A 21,646-nucleotide genomic window follows, 5' to 3' on the forward strand; every position below is an offset into this window, starting at 1 on the left:
CCAAAAAGAAACCAAACAAACATAGCCAAGTTGCTTTGTGGGATAGTGACAGTTTTTGCTTGCCAACTCTTTGGTAGCTCTTCAGAGCAGGAACTCATCTCCTCAATGGCCCTCAATGTGCTTCCTTCCCACTACAGGCTTGTTCAGTTCAGAATAGGAAGGCCCTTAGATGTCATCTATCCCTACCTCCCATTTAATGGCCAAAGACTACAGCTCTAAGAAAGGTGACTTTTTTAAAGCTATCCAACCCCAAAGAAAGGCAATGCCAAAGAATGCCCAAACTACGACACAATTGCACTCATCTCACACACTAGCAAAGTAATGTTCAAAATTATCCAAGCCAGGCTTCAATAGTACACGAACTGAGAAATTCCAGATGTTTTCAAGCTGGATTTAGAAAAGGCAGAGGAACTAGATTCAAATTGCCATCATCTGTTGGATCATCGAAAAAGCAAGAGAGTTCTGAAAAACATCTATATCTGTGGTATTGACTACGCCAAAACCTTTGACTGTATGGATCATAACTGTGGAAAATTCTTCAAGAGATGGGAATACCAGACCACCTGACCTGCCTCCTGAGAAATCTGTATGCAGATCAAGAAGCAGCAGTTAGAACTGGACATGGAACAACAGATTGGTTCCAAATCAGGAAAAGAATACGTCAAGGCTGTATATCGTCACTCTGCTTATTTAACTTACATGCAGTGTACATCATGAGAAATGCTGAACTGGATGAACCACAATCTGGAATCAAGACTGCTGGGAGAAATAACAATAACCTCAGATATGCAGATGATACCATATTTATGGCAAAAACCAAAAAAGAACTAACTAAAGAGCCTCTTGATGAAAGTGAAAGAGGAGAGTGAAAAGGTTGGCTTAAAGCTCAACATTCAGAAAACTAAGATCATGGCATCCGGTCCCATCACTTCATGGCAAAAAGATGGGGAAACAGTGGAAAGAATGACAGACTTTATTTTGGAAGGCTCCAAAAATCACTGCAAATGGTGACTGCAGCCATGAAATTAAAAGACACTTGCTCCTTGGAAGAAAAGTTATGACCAAACTAGACAGCATATTAAAAAGCAGAGACATTACTTTGCTGACAAAGGTCCATCTAGCCAAAGCTATGGTTTTTCCAGTAGTCATGTATGGATGTGAGAGTTGGACTATAAAGAAATCTGAGTGCCAAAGAATTGATGCTTTTGAACTGTGGTGTTGGACTCTTGAGAGTCCCTTGGACTGCAAGGAGATCCAACCAGTCCATCCTAAAGGAAATCAGTCCTGAATATTCATTGGAAGAACTGACCCTGAAGCTGACACTCCAATACTTTGGCCACCTGATGAGAAGAACTGACTCACTGGAAAAGACCCTGATGCTGGGAAAGATTGAACTTGGAAGGAGAAGGGGACAACAGAGGATGAGATGGTTGGATGGCATCACCGACTCAATGGACATGAATTTGAGTAAACTCTGGGAGTTGGTGATGGATAGGGGCCTGGTGTGCAGCAGTTCATGGGGTTGCAAAGAGTCAGACACGACTGAGCAACTGAACTGACTGACTGACTGATAGTATTATAGTTGTCCTGGGACCAGAACCTAGGTCTCCTTATGCCCAATTCATGCCCTCTCCTCTGCATCAAACTGATGATGACTTTCATTTACCATCACACCCTTGTTCATTCCCAGATCTAAAGGAGACTCCCAGAAATTCTGGTTGGATTCAGTAAGGGAAATTAAGCCCCATTCCCTAAAGCAGCTGTTACACTGCAAGCTCTTAGGAGGGTAATACTTATGTACCACCCTTGGGAAAACTGGGAGGAACAGGCACTCAAACACTTTTCTGTGGGATTTAATTCTCTTATAAAACCCCAATGGAGGAAAGCTGCTAGAGGCTAGCCCCTTTGGATGACTGACTGACCTCCAGCCAAGAAGTCCTTCATATGACCATCTGAAGTTCCTCCTGTTTTAATTTAATGCCGTCTCTTTTTGTTCAGTCCCCCTGAGATGCAGAGAATTTATTAGCATGTATCTCATAAAACACCGGTATAGCAGGAAATTACATTAATCTGATACAGTTAGCTGCTCTGAAAGCTTTGCTGTTTGCTCTGCTTGCTTTATGGTTGCCAAGGTAATTGTAAATTGATTGTTTGATGACTTGCTCTAGGATCACTCTAGGTATTGATATTGAGACACTGACAAGCCCAAGTATGACTAGTAAGATATCTGATGGTGAAGAAGACTCTAGACCCAAAGGAACAGAAATATTTAACCTAAAGAGTAGAAGACTCAGGTGAACTCGAAGGGATTCTACCAAAATCTCAAGGACAATCTTGAAAGAGAGAGTAGACTTGTTCAAGTGCCCTCAAGGGGGCAGACTTAAGATCCATGGGTAGAAATTATCAGAAGATGGATTTCAGTTCAATATCTGGATAGTTGGAGAAACGTACACCAATGAAAAGAACTGGTGTGCTTGCTTTCATTAGAGATAGCTGTCAAAGAATTTTGGCAGATGCACTATGTAAGGAGCGACCTAGGCTAAGAGATGCTTCATTCAAAAGTCACTAACATCCCATCCAGCTATATAACTCAATGATGAAAGTCATTTTCATCATCATTTTTCTTACTAAGGAATCAAGTTTTATTCCTTTCAAAAGTCTTTTTCACAAAAATTCAAATTAAAAATAAATTACTCATTATTTATATTCAAAGTGGCCTTTCACAATGTGATCTGATAAGACATACATTCTTTAAATACATTTTGATTCAAAGATAAGATTTCAATAATAGCTATCTCTTTTCCAAGGCAATATGCTAAGCTTGCATGCATTTAGTCTCATTTACTGTAAACTTAATGAGGTAATACCATACAGAGATCATACTAAAGACAAACATTTGAGATCATCATTAAAAAAAAAAACTATAGATTTTCTCAGTTTAGAGGATCATAAAGATGGAAAAAGTCTTCAAGATGGAGGTCAAAAATATTGTAAGCAATTATCCTCCAGTTGGGAAGATCTCCTGGAGGAGGGCATGGCAACCTACTCCAGTATTCTTGCCTGGAGAATCCCCATGGACAGAGGAACCTGGTGGGTTTGATAGATAGATCACAAAGAGTCGATAGATCACAGTCAGACACGACTGAAGCAACTGAGCACATCCCCCAATTATAAATAAATTTTTTAAAAAAGAAAAAAAGACTGATGTCAAGTAGCTTACCATCTGTTTTCTTCTAGGAAACATTCAAGTCTTTCCTCCATTTTAAGTTAATTCTTGCATATGGTGTATCATTGTGGTCTAGTTTTATTCTTTTGCATGTGTCTGTCCAGTTTTCCCAATGCTGTTTATTGAATAAGCTGTTCTCTCCTCCACTGAATATTATTGCCTCTTTTGTTGTAAATTAATTGACCATATATGCAAGGGTTTATTTCTGGGTCTTCTACCCTGTCCCATTAATTATGTGTTTGTTTTGATTACTACAGCTTTGTAATATAACTTGAAACCAGAGAGCTTGATGACTTCCAATCTATTCTTCTTCCTCAAGATTGCTTTGTCTATTTGGGGTCTTTGTGGTTCCAAACACATTTTAGGATTGTTTGTTCTATTTCTATGAAAAATCCCGTTGGGATCTTGACAGGAATTGCATTTCCATTTCCTTGTGTCTTCTTGAATTTCTGTCATCATTGACATCATTTTCTGATAGTTTGTTGTTAAGGATATAGAAACGCAATTAATTTTTGTATGTTATTTTGTACCCTGCCACCTTACTGAATTCAATTGTTCTAACAGGTTTTGGGTAGCATCTTTAAGGTTTTCTACATAAAGTCATGTCATTGTTAGAACAATTAATTGCATTTCTATATCTTTAACAACAAACTATCAGAAAGAGGAATTAAGAAAACCCCATTCACAACTGCATCAAAAAGAATAACATGCCTGGGAATAAATTTGACCAAGGGGGTGAAAGAAAGACCTGTACACCAAAAATGATGTCAATGATAACAGAAATTCAAGAAGACACAAAGAAATGGAAAAATATTCTGTGCTAATGGAGTGGAAGAATTCATATCATTAAAATGACCATATTACCCAAAGAACGGACATCTTTGCCATCTTGTCCCTGATTTTAGAGGAAGAACTTTCAACCTTTCACCATGTAGTATGTTTGTTGTGAGCTTGTTATATGTGCCCTTGGTTAGGCTGAAGTACATTCCTTCTGTATCTACTTTGTATAAACCTCCTAGAAGAAAACATAAGTGGTAAGCTACTTGACAGTGATCTTAGCAAAAAATCTGTGAATCTGAATCCAAAAGAGAGGCAATAAAATGAAAACCAAGCAAGTGGGACTACATCAAACTAAAAAGCTTCTGCACAGCAAATGAAACAATCAACAGAATGGAAAGGCAACCTACTGAATGGGAGAAAATATTTTCAAATCATATATCTGATAAGAGATTAATATCCAAAATATATTAAAAACTCATAAAATTCAATAGTAAACAAGCAAACAATTTGATTTCAAAAAATGAGCAGAGGATCTGAGTATACATTTTTCTAAAGAAAGCATACAGATAGTCAACAGACACATGAAAAGAAGCTCAACATCACTAATCACCAGGGAAAGGCAAATCAAAACCACAATGAGCTATCACCTAACATCAGTTAGAATAGCCATTACCAAAAACAAAAAAAGCGTTGGTAAGGATGTGGACCAAAGGGAACTCTCACGCACTGTTGGAGGAAATGTAAATTGGTGCAACCACTATGAAAAACAGTATGGGGTTGAGTTCCTCAAAAAATTAAAAGTAGATCTAACATATGATGCAATTATTCCACTTCTGGGTGTCTGTCTGAAGAAAACAAAAACACTAAATCAAAAAGATGTGTGTACCCCCATGTTCTTTACAGCATTATTTACAACAGCCAAGATAAGAAAGCAACATAAATATACACTGATAGATGAGTAGATAAAGGAGATCTGATACACACACATAAATGGAATACCACTACATCATAAAAAAGAATGAAATCTTGCCATTTACAACAATGTGGATGAACCTTAAGGGAATGATGCTAAATGAAATGTCAGACAAAGACAAATGCATATGATTTCATTTGCATGTGAAATCTAAAAAATAATACAAGTGAACAACAAAAGAAAACAAAACAGAAGTCATAGATACAGAGAACAAAATGGTGTTTGCCAGAGTGGAAGGGTCATAGGGAAAGGGTAAAACAGGGGAAGGGGGTCAAGAGGTACAAACATTTAATTATAAAATAAATAAGTCATGGGGATGTAACGTATAGCATGGGGACTGCAGTCAGTAATATTGTAGAGCATACTTGAAAGTTGCCAAGAGAGCAAATCTTAAAAGTTAACTTTTAATGCATGGTGATGGATGGTAACAAGACTTATTGAGGTGATCACTTCACAATGAATACAACTACTGAATCATTACATTGTACACTTGAAACTGATGTGTTATATATCAATTACACCTCAACAATAAAAATAAATGTTTTAAAAGATGGAAATAATCTTGCCTAAGCCAAGACCAGTCTAAGAGTTTCCTAAGGCATCCAGATATTCATGTGAGAGCATTCCTTGGCTCACAGAGCCTTACTCCTCTTTAAACATTTGTTTGGTAAATCAAAATGTGACTTTTTTTTCCTGTTTGGCAGGCAGGAAATGACAAATCAGAGTCGTAAGGGATTGATAAAATATGTAGTTAGACACTATCAATCACCATAAAAGAGCCTGCTTTTCCTTACATCTAACAAAGGTACATTTAGAACTTTCCAGTTCAACTGAAACATTAACTCTCTAAGACCACAAGCCCAGTAAGCAGTGCTAGTCACACTCCTCCACTGGGAAATGAAGCTACAATGTTGGGCGGTGAAAACATGTGAGACCAGGAACAGACCTCAACTCCCAGTCTTCCCTGTCACCTTCGACCAGACACTTTCCTAATTTTCAAACTGGAAGCGTGGAGAGAATAAATGATCTATTAAACTCTTTTCCATTCTGTCTTTAATCTTACAATTCTAAAAAAGGAGGTCAGGTAAAAGACTCCTGGCATGAAGACATTTTGAAATTTCTATCAGCCACAGTGATATAAGAAAAAGAAAGGGGAAGAGATTGAGAGGGGTGCCCATTTGGCAAAGCTGATGAGGCAAAGGCCTGGAACTTTGTTGACATAGCAGCCTCCCTTCTGGATTTAGTGTTTGTGGGTTTTTTAAAAGGTGCTTCCCAAAATAATCAATGTTAAAATTTTAAGTGACTTACATGTATATCTAAATGATCAATTAATGTTTGTCCTATAAGGGCTTTCTTTGTTCCTTTATTGTTATAAGAAGGTTAAACAATATGCTTATTTATTTCATAGCTTCACAAACAGGAAGGAGGCTTTAAATGGCCCAGTTTCACAATTTGGGGTAGATATATATTTAAAGAAATATTGCATAATTGCATAATGCACACTGCCTCTTCCTAAAATGCATCATACCAGAGCCAATTTTGGAAAACACAAATATGGGGTGGGTATATTTTGAAAACTATGTGAACATAATAGATTCTTAATTAATATGTGTGGCTTTTATGGGAAATATTTGTTATTTTAAGGCATCTGTCATGCAAAAACAATTTCTGCTAGTGAAGAAAGTTAAAAAGAGCATGTAGTTTAAATTTTGTTTCTGAGTTATACTTCTTGTGTAAATGCCCATGTTACTTCTGTCCTAAAGCATTTTAGTGTTCTATTAGAGAATATGAACAATATCTTCTAAACTACTAAGTAATTTATATAAATTTATGTATAACCTTTATTTGTGTGGCATTTATAAGTGCAAATCATAATTACATTTGTCATTATATCATCTGATTCTCATTCAGCACAATGGAAGTGACTTAATTCCTCATTTAGACATAGGGGAAATTAGGCTCCACATTTTTTATTTGCCTAAGGAATATGAGCTAGAAAGTTCTAAGATGAGAATTTGAAACCTGGTATTCCAATTCCAGTTGTGGTCCTTCTTCCCCATCCTCTATTCCTTTCTGCACTGTGGTGACACGGTACATTGAAAGGATTAAAAGATGGATTTTAGAGTCAAACAGAACTGAGTTCAGCTTCTGCTTCTGGCACTGCCTGGTCTTGTGCCCATGGGCAAGCTATTTTCTTCTTTGAGACCCATTTGTGAATTAAGCTAAAAATAGTTATACCCCACCCCACCCTAACAACACACACCATGGGACTGTGGGAAGGATTAAATGGAATAATGCATTAAAAGCACATAGCAGAACGTTCCATAAATGTTAGCCATTGTTATGTTATTATGTAATCTAGAAAATATGTTCAGTTACACTGCATGAAATACTTTCCATGTTTCAAAGACACAAATGATACATGGGAAATCAAACCCTGAAAATTAATTTTTTAAACAGTAAATTCATATGCCACATGCAAAGGATAGTATTTCATGGACAAAGACTCTAGTTTTTTAAGAGAAGTTATCTTTTGCTTTCTGTGGTTTCAAAACATTTCTTAATGTTAACACCTTCTTAATAATCTGAGCCATATGAAATTGTCATCTATTTAAAGTCAGATACCACAGAAAAGTGGCAATTTCATATGGCTCAGCCCAACAGATCAACAAACTACCGAACAGAAGATTTTTTCTAGTTGCAAAGGGATTATTGAAGAAGTTGAACTTGAAAATTATTTCATTTTCAACATATTCTCATTTTAACGGAGAAGGAAGGAACGATGCCACACTCCCTAGAATTAAGAATTAAAGCATACAACGTTCTCTTCCTATCCTCAAGCACATACATGTATACCCCAGCTCCAAATGAAATTCCAAGAGTAAAATTAGGTCTCAACCCCTGCAAATTCCCAAGGAGGGCACCAAAAGTACTGGACAGCAAGCATGCTGAGGAAATTGGCTGCTGCTAAAGTCACCACCTGTGGTCTTGCCAAATGTCTGAAAGGGAATATACCATGAGTCCTGTGTACTGGGGAAGATGGAGTGGATGTCCAGGGGGCAAGGGTAAAGAGTTTGGAATATCCAGATGGGGAAGTCCTTCTCTGTGGCACACTGCTTGCCTCCAAGTGGGCGTTTGTATGCTATTTGTTTACTTTTTTTGTCTGTATGTCCGTGTCTTTATGCTTCCGGGTGCTCCTGGTTTGCTCCTGGCCATGTCTCTTGTGTTGGACAGGGGTGACTTTGTGCCAGTCGGCTTCTGTGCCTGCGCGCTCGTTAGTGCGCTGGATGGGTGTGTCTGAGTGTCTGTGGCTGTGGTTCCGTATAAGTCTAAGCATGTATGTCGGGGTACAGTGCGCCTGCCTGTGCGTGTCTCGGTGGGCACGATCATCTATTTCCGAATGCGAGGGAGTGCCGGAGTATTGCCATCTACCCTGAGACCAAGCCGCACAGGCGCCCCAGGCAGACAGGTAGCAGTCACGAAAGAACTGGCACCTTCTAGTTGGCTGGTAAGCTCGCCAGAGCCGGCTTCAGCCTCCGGGGCCAGCCGAGAGAGCCCCGAGGGAATGGTGGCCGACCCGCCCTCCTAGAGCAGTTGGGTCCCGCCCGGGCCAGCCCCAGGAGCAGGCAGGAGAAGGGAGGGAAGGGGCGGGAGAGGGCGTGGGCCTCGCCCCTTTGGGGCTTCCCGCGTTCTATTGGTTGAAAGTTGTAGCACGTCACGGGGAGGGCAGTTCCCCTAAAGTCCTGGGCACATAACGGACAGCGCGCACTCAGAGACGGCTTCTCCAGAGCGCAAGCTGGAACTGGCTGAACTGACAGGCACTGCGAGCCCAGAGTAGCCCCGGAGCTGAGTGCACCACGCACCCCTACCACACCCACACCCACCCACGGCCGCTGAATGAGTCTTCCAGGTGCTCGCTTGCTGCCCGCAGCGCCCCGCCGGAGGTCCGCTCGCTGAGGGCGGCTGGTGCGCCGGCAGCCTGTGCGCTCACCTGCCAGCCTGCGCGCCATGGGGCAGCCCGGGAACCGCAGCGTCTTTTTGCTGGCGCCCAACGCAAGCCACGCGCCGGACCAAAACGTCACGCAGGAACGGGACGAGGCCTGGGTTGTGGGCATGGGCATCCTCATGTCGCTTATTGTCCTGGCCATCGTGTTTGGAAACGTGCTAGTCATCACAGCCATTGCCAAGTTTGAGCGTCTCCAGACTGTCACCAACTACTTCATCACCTCCCTGGCCTGTGCTGACCTGGTCATGGGCCTGGCAGTGGTGCCCTTTGGGGCCTGCCACATCCTCATGAAAATGTGGACTTTTGGCAACTTCTGGTGTGAGTTTTGGACTTCCATTGACGTGTTATGCGTCACGGCCAGCATTGAGACCTTGTGCGTGATCGCTGTGGATCGCTACTTAGCCATCACGTCACCCTTCAAGTATCAGTGCCTGCTGACCAAGAATAAGGCCCGGGTGGTCATTTTGATGGTGTGGATCGTGTCTGGCCTTACCTCCTTCTTACCCATTCAGATGCACTGGTACCGGGCCAGCCACAAGGAAGCCATCAACTGCTATGCTAAGGAAACCTGCTGTGACTTCTTCACGAACCAACCCTATGCCATTGCCTCCTCCATTGTATCCTTCTACCTTCCCCTGGTGGTCATGGTCTTCGTCTACTCCAGGGTGTTCCAGGTGGCCAAAAGGCAGCTCCAGAAGATCGACAAATCTGAGGGCCGCTTCCATGCCCAAAACGTCAGTCAAGTGGAGCAGGATGGGCGGAGCGGTCTAGGACAACGCAGGACCTCCAAGTTCTACTTGAAGGAACACAAAGCCCTCAAGACTTTAGGCATTATCATGGGCACTTTCACCCTGTGCTGGCTGCCCTTCTTCATTGTCAACATTGTGCACGTGATCAAGGATAACCTCATCCGTAAGGAAATATACATCCTTCTAAACTGGTTGGGCTACATCAACTCCGCTTTCAATCCCCTTATCTACTGCCGGAGCCCAGATTTCAGGATTGCCTTCCAGGAGCTTCTCTGCCTGCGCAGGTCTTCATTGAAGGCCTATGGGAATGGCTGCTCCAGCAACAGCAATGACAGGACTGACTACACAGGGGAACAGAGTGGATATCACCTGGGGGAGGAGAAAGACAGTGAACTGCTGTGTGAAGACCCCCCAGGCACCGAAAACTTTGTGAACCAGCAAGGTACTGTGCCCAGTGATAGCATTGATTCACAAGGGAGGAATTGTAGTACAAATGACTCACTGCTGTAATGCCGGTTTTCTACTTTTTAAGACACCCCTTCTCCCCAGTACCCTGCAACAAAACACTAAACAGACTATTTAACTTGAGTCTAATAAATTTAGAATAAAGTTGTACAGAGATGTGCAGGAGGAAAGATATCCTTCTGCGTTTTTATTTTTTATTTTTTTAAGTTGTAACAAAATATATTTGAGTAACTGTTTCTTGTACAGTTCAGTTCCTCTTTGCCTGGAACTTGTTAAGTTTATGTCTGAAGGGCTTCAGTCTCAAAGGACCTGGGGCTGCTATGTTTTGATGACTTTTCCTGCATATCTACCTCATTGATCAAGTATTAGGGGTAATATATTGCTGCTGGTAATTTGTATCTGAAGGAGACCTTCCTTCCTGCACCCTTGGACTGGAAGATACTGAGTCTCTCGGACCTTTCGCTGTGAACATGGACTCTCCTCGCCCCTCTTATTTGCTCAAACGGGGTGTTGTAGGCAGGGACTTGAGGGGCAGCTTTGGTTGTTTTCCTGAGCAAAGTCTAAAGTTTACAGTAAATAAATTGTTTGACCATGACTTCATTGCACCTGTTTCTCCAAAACCCCTTGACTGGAGTGTGCTTGCCTCCCCCACTGGAAACTGCAGGTAACTATTTGTAATAACTGCCCGGTGACTTAATGTGGAATGACATGCACTGATTGCTTAACCCTTTCGTTTGCCTTTGAATCTGCCACTGCAAACCTGCGTCTCTTCTAACGCTGCTGCTCTCACATCAGTTCTTTCACTGTGTGCTCACCCAGCATAGCTCATCTTGCTCTTCTTACGAGTATTATTCCTATGTTGTAACATCAGAAACACTGACTCATAGAACTGGAGTTATGGGCATCTGTTGTGTGCTTCCATGTGCCTCTGCTGCCCACCTTCCAGTTCTACTTGTTTTGCAGCTGCTTATATTTTTATCTTTGTCTTTTCTCATAGTAGAGATCATAGTGCATCAGGGCTTGGCATTTTGAGGATAAGGAAGTTCTTGTGAAAAAGTTGCTCAAACATAGCCCTGAAATTCCAAGGGAAATGAAAAAGTCATGGGTTATAGGGAGAAAAGCTGGAAAACATGTCACTGGTGAAAACCTCATGATCTAGAAACAGGGTTTGAACCCTCCTCCTTTTGAACCGCTGTCCTTTTTTGCCCCCTCTCCCTGTGACTCTAGTCACTTCAGGACAAATCAAGATTTCTCAACCTCATACTTTTAACATTTTCAGCCAGAGAATTCTCCACTGTGGAAGATTGTCCTCCACATTGTCGGATGTTTAGCAGCAGCCCTGGTCTCTACCCACGAGATGCCAGGAGCATTCCCTGAGCTGTGACAACCAGAAATGTCTCCAGTCACTGCCAGATACCCCTACCTTGAGGGATGAAATTGCCCCTGGTTGAGAACCAGTTATGAACTTCAAAAATCTAAGCAGATGTTTCGATTCTGCCTAATATAACCACTTCATTTTGCAGAGCACCAGAGAGGCATTTTTCACACTTTACCCAGTTAGCAACCGACCCTGGGCCAGTGTTCTACTCCATCACACTGCCTTCCAAGCTTATTCACCAGCTGCCCACAGACTGACTGTGAGACATGAATCGTTTGAGAGGGTTTATCAATGAAGGCGAGGCCTCTGAGCCATTACTGCCTGTTTGTGGAGAGATTATAATACTGTTAAGAGGGACGTAAGGGAAAATCATGAAAGTAAACACATTTCTTTTCCCACCCCCTTTCTATTTTTGCCTGTGTGTTTGAGCCAGAGCTTGGCCCAGGTTTGACGGAGTGGATCGTCCTCCTTGGCAGCGCCAGCCAGGAGAGGTTCAGCCTGCAGGGTTCGTTGCCATTTCACTCGCTTACAAAGCTGACTCTACTTCTTTCTTCTCTTCTATCCCAGCCAGGGTGCCCAACCAGAAAAGCATTAGTCTCCTCTGCTTCCCATCAGCTCAGTGATAGTGTGTTTCCAGGCGAGCCCTGACATCTCAAGAGAAAGTTAGCTGCCCGTGTTTCTAGAACATGCCATCAGGCTTCAGAGAGTGTGTGCCATTCAGCACTTCTGCTCTTTCTCCAAGGGCTTTCATACCTATTATCACATTCTTCTCCTGGTCTGGCCCCTGCACTCAGAGATGCAGGCAGCTTCTGCAGTTAATCTTCACACTCCTCATAGCCTCATGGGATCTTGAACTTGGAAGGAGAAAGCATAAAAAGCATTTGACATCCAAAGAGACTAAAAGCCTGCAAGGGGGATGACCTGCCCAAGGTAAGAAGCCAAGGATGTGAGAGTCGGAACTAAAGCCAGGGAACCCGGCTGTCATACCAGGAACTGGCGTATTCTCTCCACCACATTGTCATTGAATTTTGCCCTCACCCTCAATCGTGGAATCTTTTCCCTGGGGCTGTCACATTAACAAATTCATTTAAGCAGATGTTTTTATTTCTTTTGAGTCCTTGATAAAGAACACAGGCAGTACACAAATAATCTGCAATAGGGACAAGTGAAAGAATTATTCCTTTTTCTCAGCAAGTGTTCACTAGGATATCCTCAGCATTTAGAGAAACTGGAAGATTCCTTGACTCTTTATGACCTGAAGGGATTTCAAGCCACTCCAGGTAGAAATTTCCTGTCTTATTTAGAAGAAAAAAAAAAGGTGGAAACTTTTCTATCATCATTTGTAAGTCCCATGGACAATAAATATTATTAATAAACAATGTTATATACATCCTTGTTTGACTAGAGGAGCAAACAATGTAATTTCAGTTAAACACTCTGCTATGAATGTTAGTTCATAAAGTCCCAGCTAAAATGGAGTTTAGCCTAATTCATGTTCATTTAGAAATACTTCAAATATAAGAACATTGATCTGTTAAGAGTTTGGACAAGCAAGAGCATTTTAAGCCTATCTCAGTTCCTTGCTTTCTATATCCTTTTGTTCTGCTTTGTTTCTTTGTGGAGGCAGGCATTTGTCAGTGTCTCTCTGTCCCTCTGTTTGCTGACAGGTTGGTTACATAAGGTTTGTGCTGGATTCATCGTCATAAAGTTGTCTTTGCCTGGACAGCAAGTTCTCGAAGTCTGTCAAATGAGAACCTTATCCTGAGATGCGAGCTGACAGGTGTGCAAAGTGGCAGGCCAGGGTGGGCCTCCTTGGTGAGATCATTATTGGAAGAGGGAATCTGGGGAATAGGGAGCTGGGAAATAGGAACTGTCCTTACACGATGCTGAGAATGTTTCTGATGTTTCACTTCTACTGCCTAAAGAAGCCTAGGCCAGTATCAGTCAGGTGGTATTTACAACTACTGTATGTAGCAGGGGAAAAATATAGGTTTTAGTCTCTGAATTCTGGAGCATACTATTAATAATACTATATAGATATCTTCTATGAAATCTTACTAAATATTAGGGACTGTATTAGATACTTTTGGGGGCTTCCCTGGTGGCTCAGATGCTAAAGAATCCACCTGCAATGTAGGAGACCCAGGTTCAATCCCTGGGTCGGGAAGATCCCCTGGAGAAGGGAATGGCAACTCAACTCCAGTATTCTTGCCTGGCAAACTTCATGAACCAAGGAGCCTGGCGGGCTACAGTCCATGGGGTTGCAAAGAGTCAGACAGGACTGAGTGACTAACATTTTCACTTCTTTCACTTTAGGCACCTTTTAGGCACGGAGAAGGCAATGGCACCCCACTCCAGGACTCTTGCCTGGAAAATCCCATGGTCGGAGGAGCCTGGTAGGCTGCAGTCCATGGGGTCGCTAAGACTTTCACTTTTCACTTTCATGCATTGAAGAAGGAAATGGCAACCCAGTCCAGTGTTCTTGCCTTGAGAATACCAGGGACGGGGGAGCCTGGTGGGCTGCCGTCTATGGGTTGCACAGGGTCGGACACGACTGAAGTGACTTAGCAGCAGCAGCAGCAGGCATTGTGTGACCTTGACAGTCTTATGAGGTAGGTAGCAAAATTGTATTCATCTAACAAATGAAGTAATTGAGTTTCAGAAAGGTGAAGTCACTTTCCAAAGTCACATAGTCAGCTAGTTGCAGGGTTAGGACTGGAACCCAGGTCCGTGTGATTCCTGAACACACGGAAACCAGGGAGCAACATGTGCCAGTTTATAGTCCACGCCAGAGCAAGTGTAAGAACTGGAAACACAATACCTTGTTGAGAGAAGAGGGCGATTGCTGTGGGTTAGGGCAGGGAGGAATGTTCCCTTGGAAGCATGTGACTGCAGGGTTTGTTGGGAACTGGGATGGGAAACCAATCACTGAAGTACCTGGTTTGCTTCCCTGAGTCTCTGCTTTGTCTTCTCGTCAGAGAATCAGGCCAGATTGAAAAGAGGATATGAAACTTTAAAACAAGCACAAGGTAAAGCAGGAACACAGCCTCACATCCTGGAAAATTCATTTTCTGGTTCCAAAGTTGGGAAGGTCTGCTACGTTGAGCAGGTAGCTGGACGTTATGGAAAATATGACCTGCCTTGGTGGCCCTCTGCATGTGCTGGCCATTTTGAGCTAGAATTCTAGGTCAATGGAGATGAACTTCTGACAACAGAGAGCAATAAGGGTTAACACACCTGGAAGGATGCTTTTTATTAAATTCAGCCCTATGCTAACCCCTACTTCACACAGTGCAAATACAATTTGAAGGAGGAATTTTTGAAATACCTAAGAGAACAAACTTCCCAACCACTTTCAAGAACTTGAGAAATTCTTGTGTTTTATGAATAATAGGAGGCAGGGTGGGGTGAAAGAGGCCTGGACTAGGATTCATGCAACTAGATTTCAGGTCTCAACTCAGACTCTCCTCTGTCTGTTTGCCTGTCTGTTTCTCTCAAGTTGGGTAAGGCAGTTTTCCTGTTTTCTCAGTGCACCTCACTTTGCTCATCTGTAGAATAGTGAGGCTTGTGCAGGTGGTCTCTAAGCTCTGCTCAGCTCTGAATTTATATAGCCATTAATTAAGAGGCTAATTAGAAGACAGCAGTTTGTTTCTAACTAGAGCTGATGGCATTTGTCATAAAAAGAATGGTTTAATATACCAGGGGTGTTCAGCTTGCAGAAGAGAATGCCATGAAGCACAATTTGGTGCATGATCATTGCCTTCAAATATTCAAGGACCATCTGGGGAAGAGGAGCATATCTGGTTTATATGAATAGCAGAAGGCAAGTAGAACCTTTCAGGAAGATAGATTCATGTTCAGGGAAAGGAAAACTTTTCTGAGAATAAAACAGCTTCTCTATCAGAATAGTGTCTCCTCTCATTGGAAGCATTCAAGAGAAGTGCAAACAAAGCTCTGTGTGGGATGAAGCACAAAAAGTTCCTACACTGAGCAGGGCTTGGACTAAGACCCTTTCCAAATCTGTGATTCTTTGTCCCGGAAAACAATAGACCTAAATGTTCTTAAAAAAATATTCAGACCATTCCCTAATTCCAGCCGGCCTTCTCCCCAATTCCTCTGGACTTCAGAGGTTTCACTGCATTCCTAACCAGGAAACCTCCGGGGGAAATCAGGATCTCAAAAGTCCTTGGCCATGGGGGGAAATCCAGAAATAGAGCAATAAGGTTAAGCAGTTTTCCAAACTATTAGACCTTTTCATCAGCTGCTCTTCCCATGCCTTTTGCAAATGACCTACTAACTCCCAGAGAGAAAATACTGAGAGCTGAAAAGTCCTCTCTGCAAAGGCTATTACATCCTTCTCCACCCTTTGAATCATTGCACTTCCTGTGGTCTTTCCGTCACCCTCACAGGACAGGAAGGAAGGGAGGCAGGTTGCTGGCCAGCACAGGGAGCACTTCAAAGCCCTCTGGCCCAAGATTCTGAGGACCTGGGAACTATGTAGTATACCCCTAACCACTGAGCAGCCTCAGGCAGATCACTTCCTTTCTCTAGACCTGTTTCATCATCTCTTAGCAGAGAGAGTTTGGTTTACCTAAGTCCCACCTTTCCTTCTTTCTCCAAAATTCTGTAAGATTTCAGGAAGTATTCAGTGCTACACATCTGGTTGTATGGCTCTTATTTTAAAAGTACATTTTTATCTTGCTAAAAAAGGAATAGAACTCATTCTGAAACTTTTAAAAATCTATTAAAACACAAAATGAGACGTGTGTGTGTGTGCACGCACTCAGTCGTGTTGTACTCCTTGCAGCCCCATAGACTATAGCCCACCAGGCTCCTCTGTCCATGGAATTTTCCAGGCAACAATGCTGGAATGGGTTGCCATCTCCTGCTCCAGGGGATCTTCCCAACCTAGGGATCACACCCATGTCTCTTATACCTCCTGCATTGGCAGGCCGTTTCTTTGCCACTAGCACCACGTGCGAAGCCCCACAAAATGAGATAAATCACACATAACATTATCACCTAGAGATACATCACACAGTTAAATGTGATGTTATGCTTTCAGTCTTTGTCCTAAGCATGGCTATACAAATGGGCTGAAATATATTTTAAAATAAAAAACAGAATTAGATTATTCATAAAATTGTGGGCCCATTGATAATACTTTAATAGATGCCCCCTTGAATATGTTTTATGTATAATATGATCTAGATATCACAATTGCTACTGGCCTGGCAATAGAGTATTTAGCAGTTTTTCGACTTTGGAGTACAAAGTATCATTTCCAGAACATCTGGATCAAGAAATCTGAGTTAGAGCCTAAGAATCTTCATTTTAGCATGATCCCATGGATTTTTCCAAGGACCATATTTTTAGGAATAAGGTTACATAGATAATTTTGTACATTAAGCAGAACTCCTCCTCTCTTGTTGCTGGTGGATGAAAAATATGTTTCTGTACTATACTTGTCTCTTTGAAAGCATGCTTTCTGCACCTGGCCTCTGATCTGCTTTCAGAGCATGGGAAACTAACCATAACTGCCAGGGCAGGGCTTTATCTGCATTGTTAAGTGTCTCTGACCCACCCCGTTGACTTGTGTTAAAATCAGTCTATTCAAGTTATATAGCGACCAATACCTACCATTTGAAAAGTGCAACAGCAGGTTTCTATTCCATAGAGCACCTGTTGTGATCATGATGGCTAATAACTACAGTGTGTTTACTGGGAGCCAGGCCTTGTACTTGGCGATTCTCCTGCATGATCTTGTTTAGTACTCACAGCAACCCTACAAAACAGGTACTATTATCTTTGTCCCCATTTTATGGATTAGGAAAGTGAAACTCGAAGGGGTCAACTAAGTTGCTGAAGATTACAGACCACACTGAAGTAAAACCCACATATCCTGAACAAAAGCCCAGTGTTTTACCACTAGGGTAGGCGATCTTTCCCCTGTAGGGGATCAGGTAAGAGAGGAGAGAGACAATGCTAAGAAGAAATTTTTAATGGGTGTTTTATTTGTGTTTTTATTCCCTGGGGATTCTTTTCAGAGAGGTTTGATCAATTTCTGAGCCTTGAAACTAAGGGGCAAGCCTATATCCTCTAGGTAAGCAGTGGCTAAGTGTAGACTAGGAAACCAGATTGCCTGAAATTTGGCAGCATACTCTTTCACCATTATTCAAGCTCGGTTTGAGTGATCTTCTCCCAGGGCCAGGGAGGAGGCAGAGGGTGGCGCTCACTAACAGCACATGGGTTTGTGTGAGTCCAATCACTTTAGAGGCAGGGAGCCCCTGACATCTGGAAAAGGGGTGCCCCTCCCATTTCTCTGCCCAGGTGTGTGTCTGCATCAGAGTCTCCACAGTAGAGAATATCAGGGAAGTATGGGTAATGAGAGAATGCATACCCTCTTAGTGTGCTAAGAAACCCTAGATTCCAAGAGGCAGGCTCAGTATCAAAGTAATACAGGGGCTAGGAGATGACCATCTCTCCTGGCTTGTCTTATTATTTTTCTGGTGCTATGGGGGAAAGGGGGCTCCCTGGTAGCTCAGCAGTAAAGAATCCACCTGCAATGCAGGAGACGTAGGCAAAGTGGGTTCAATCTCTGTATTGGGAAGATCACCTAGAGTGGGCATGGCAACCCACTCCAGTATTCTTGCTGGGAAACCCCTGTGAACAGAGCTTGGTGGGCTATGGTCCATGGGGATCACAAAGACATGACTGAAGTGACGGAGCACGCATGCATACATAAGAAAAAGACTGGAGTTTCTGAATGTGTTCATTTCTCCAGGAAGAGAAAACAGGTTTTTGAAATCACAACAGCAACACCCATGGCAAAGCAGAATTGGATTCCTAGGTAATCCCTGCTTTCTTTCGATCATACCATGTTGGCTTTGCAGCTTCAGGACTTGTGCCCAGAAGCCACAAGTGCTGTTGGGGAGCTTCCTTCATTATTAGACAATTCTGTCTCTCCACTACTGCCTGGTGTTTCTCTTTATAAAAATTATAGTGGGTGTCTCTAGATACTACAGTCAACCCTGACAAGCTGCCAGGTTTTTATTGTTGTGTTTAAGAGCGGTTCACAGTTCTCACAGAATGTATGCAAGTGTAAGTGTGTTCTGCTCACAAATATTCAGACTTCCTTTCTTCTTTCAGTTCCCACAGCGTCTTTTTATAAATCCAAATGCTCACCTAGCCTCCTCTCTAAGAGAATCGAGGTTCAGTCTCGAGTGTGTGGTGAGCAGCCTTAGAAATCACTTTCTATGAAATTGTGGAAGAGTTGGTGGTCTCGGTTTAGGTAGTGAGCCTTCTGACATTATTTTATGTTATTGCAGTGGGTCCCAAACCTTACAGAGTCCCAGAATGATTTGGGCTGAGAAAACGCACATTCCTGACCCTCATCCCTGAGATTCTGACAGGACTGTAGTTGGGGGCCAGGAACCTGCATTTTATCACTATTTCCCCAGAGGACTGTGATGCAGATGCTCCTAGGATTGCAGTTTGGGGACCTAGGGATCACACTGTCTTCCTCTCCCCACCCCTCCTGCTCAAGAGCACAAAGTGGAGATGTAAAAATTGATTCTATACAGCTGCATACATTCACAAAAGTAATCATTCTGTCAAATAAACAGAATCCTAATTTCCCTGTGTTATCAAATAAAACAATGTAGTTGAAAATAATTTATAAATGATGAAAAAAGAAAGTTACTATGAAAGACAGCAATGATAATAAAGTGCATTGAGCAATTAGGCACTTGATTAAAAATGTGTTTGTGACAGCATGGCATCAACATAGTTATACCCCATAATAATATCACTGTCCCAGACCCTCGGCATGTAGACCAAGAAACAGCAGCATAGAAAGAAAAAAGGATCTTGCTGCAGGGATGGACTCTTTGTCCAGTGCTCCTTCCTCTTGGACACTCTGCTATGATTAAGTCAAATCATACTGAGGTCTATCTGAATCAATTTGCCTAATTCACATAAATCCTCCTAGTTAACAGTCTGAAGAGGAACCCACCCAGCTTCAGAGAAGAGGGTGATTCATACACATACATACACCTCCATGGATGCACACACCCAAATAAATACACATAATACACATGGACTTTTACACTGGTGCCTGCACCTGTATCAGCACAAACACATACACATGCATTTTCACTTAGATGTATGGACACGTCTCTGTTCTTCTGTTTATACTCCCAGATGAATGTGTACACAAGTAGTAGGACTACACCCATATCAGCACAAACACATACACACTCACCTTCACTTAGATGTATGGACACATCTTTGTTCTTTTGTGTATACTCCCATAGGAATATGCACACAGGTACTAGGACTACACCCATATCAGCACAAATACATACACATGCATTTTCAATTAGATGACTGGACACATCTCTGTTATTCTGTGTATACTCCCATAGGAATATGCACACAGGTACTAGGACATAGACCTGCTTAACCCAAACATTCTCCCTTAGATAAATACACTTAGGGATTCATAAGCACACTTTTGCATGCTCCAAATGAGAAAATATGTCATGTCACATAATCATGGTCCCATTGCTACCTAAGAACACACAGGTTCCTGTGCTGGCCCTTCTTCCTGGGTAAGTTTATATATACCCCTGATTCAATACATGTCTGTTGAGTCCTAACAAGTGGCAGGAATTGTTAGGTGCTGAAGATCAGTAAGTGAACAAAAATAGTTTATCTTTGCCCTTATTGAGTTTGTGGTTGAGGGATTTTTTTTTTTTAATGCATGCAGATTTTTTAACTGTAACAGTTTCTATGAAGAGACTCAGAGTGTTTTGAAGGAATCTGTCTAATTCTGAGAGATTAGTAAACATTCCCCCAAAGAAGTACAGTTTCAGCTGAGAGCTGAAGGAGGTCTAGATAATTTCTAGAAAAGGAGAGGAGGGCAGAACATTCCACTCAGGGAGAAAAGCATGTACTAAATCCTGTAGTGAAAGGAAACCTCATCCCTAAAAAGGACTAAGCAAAGGTCAATGTAGAAAAGATGTACAAAGAGGTGGAGTGTAACAGGACTACACATAAAGGGCCTTTTAAGCTGCATTAGGATTTAGTTATTTATCCTAAAAGCATTTAAAAGCCACTTATATGTTTACAGCAGAGATCAGATTTTGTATTTTGAGAGATCAGATTTGTATCTCTGAAGATATGACTACCCACACAAAAGCATTCTCAATACAGGTAAGTGCACACATATGGGTTCCTATGTACATAGTTTCCTATGTATACTTGTACATTTTCCTAAAATGCATATTTACATGTAAGTATTCACTTGATGGGACATAGATGGGGAAACAGTGGAAACAGTGTCAGATTTTATTTTTCTGGGCTCCAAAATCACTACAGATGGTGACTGCAGCCATGAAATTAAAAGACGCTTGCACCTTGGAAGGAAAGTTATGACCAACCTAGATAGCATATTCAAAAGCAGAGACATTACTTTGCCAACAAAGTTTGTCTAGTCAAGGCTATGGTTTTTCCTGTGGTCATGTATGGATGTGACAGTTGGACTGTGAAGAAGGCTGAGCGCTGAAGAATTGATGCTTTTGAACTGTGGTGTTGGAGAAGACTCTTGAGAGTCCCTTGGACTGCAAGGAGATCCAACCAGTCCATTCTGAAGATCAGCCCTGGGATTTCTTTGGAAGGAATGATGCTAAAGCTGAAACTCCAGTACTTTGGCCACCTCATGCGAAGAGTTGACTCATTGGAAAAGACTCTGATGCTGGGAGGGATTGGGGACAAGAGGAGAAGGGGACGACAGAGGATGAGATGGCTGGATGGCATCACCGACTCGATGGTCGTGAGTCTGAGTGAACTCCGGGAGTTGGTGATGGACAGGGAGGCCTGGCGTGCTGCGATTCATGGGGTCGCAAGGAGTCGGACACGACTGAGCGACTGATCTGATCTGATTCACTTGCAAACTCTGCCTCTGTGAACACACCCCTATGTATTTATATGCATGGTATATATAAATCCAGTGGGCATTAGGAGGCAGAGAAACACCTTCCTTGCTGGGTACCACAAGTTCTAGCTA

General features: G+C 42.3%; 1 protein-coding gene and 1 long non-coding RNA gene across 2 annotated transcripts in view; one reads left to right on the top strand and one right to left on the bottom strand.

The window, feature by feature from the left end:
• The window catches only part of LOC133251462 (uncharacterized), a 169,939-nt gene that overhangs the window by 56,938 nt on the left and 91,355 nt on the right, over positions 1-21,646 (bottom strand). The gene's annotated exons all lie outside the window — the stretch shown is intronic.
• On the top strand, positions 8,731-10,794 carry ADRB2 (adrenoceptor beta 2). The gene has a single exon (XM_061423966.1). The coding sequence runs from the start codon at positions 8,988-8,990 to the stop codon at positions 10,242-10,244; it is 1,257 nt and encodes a 418-aa protein (XP_061279950.1). The 5' UTR covers positions 8,731-8,987; the 3' UTR covers positions 10,245-10,794.

This window comes from Bos javanicus, chromosome 7 (genome assembly GCF_032452875.1).
Source record: "Bos javanicus breed banteng chromosome 7, ARS-OSU_banteng_1.0, whole genome shotgun sequence".
NCBI classification, from domain to species: Eukaryota; Metazoa; Chordata; class Mammalia; order Artiodactyla; family Bovidae; genus Bos; species Bos javanicus.

Bases quoted from the DNA above. Each gene is read 5' to 3' on its own strand.
- ADRB2 (XM_061423966.1), top strand. From the start codon at position 8,988: ATGGGGCAGCCCGGGAACCGCAGCGTCTTTTTGCTGGCGCCCAACGCA.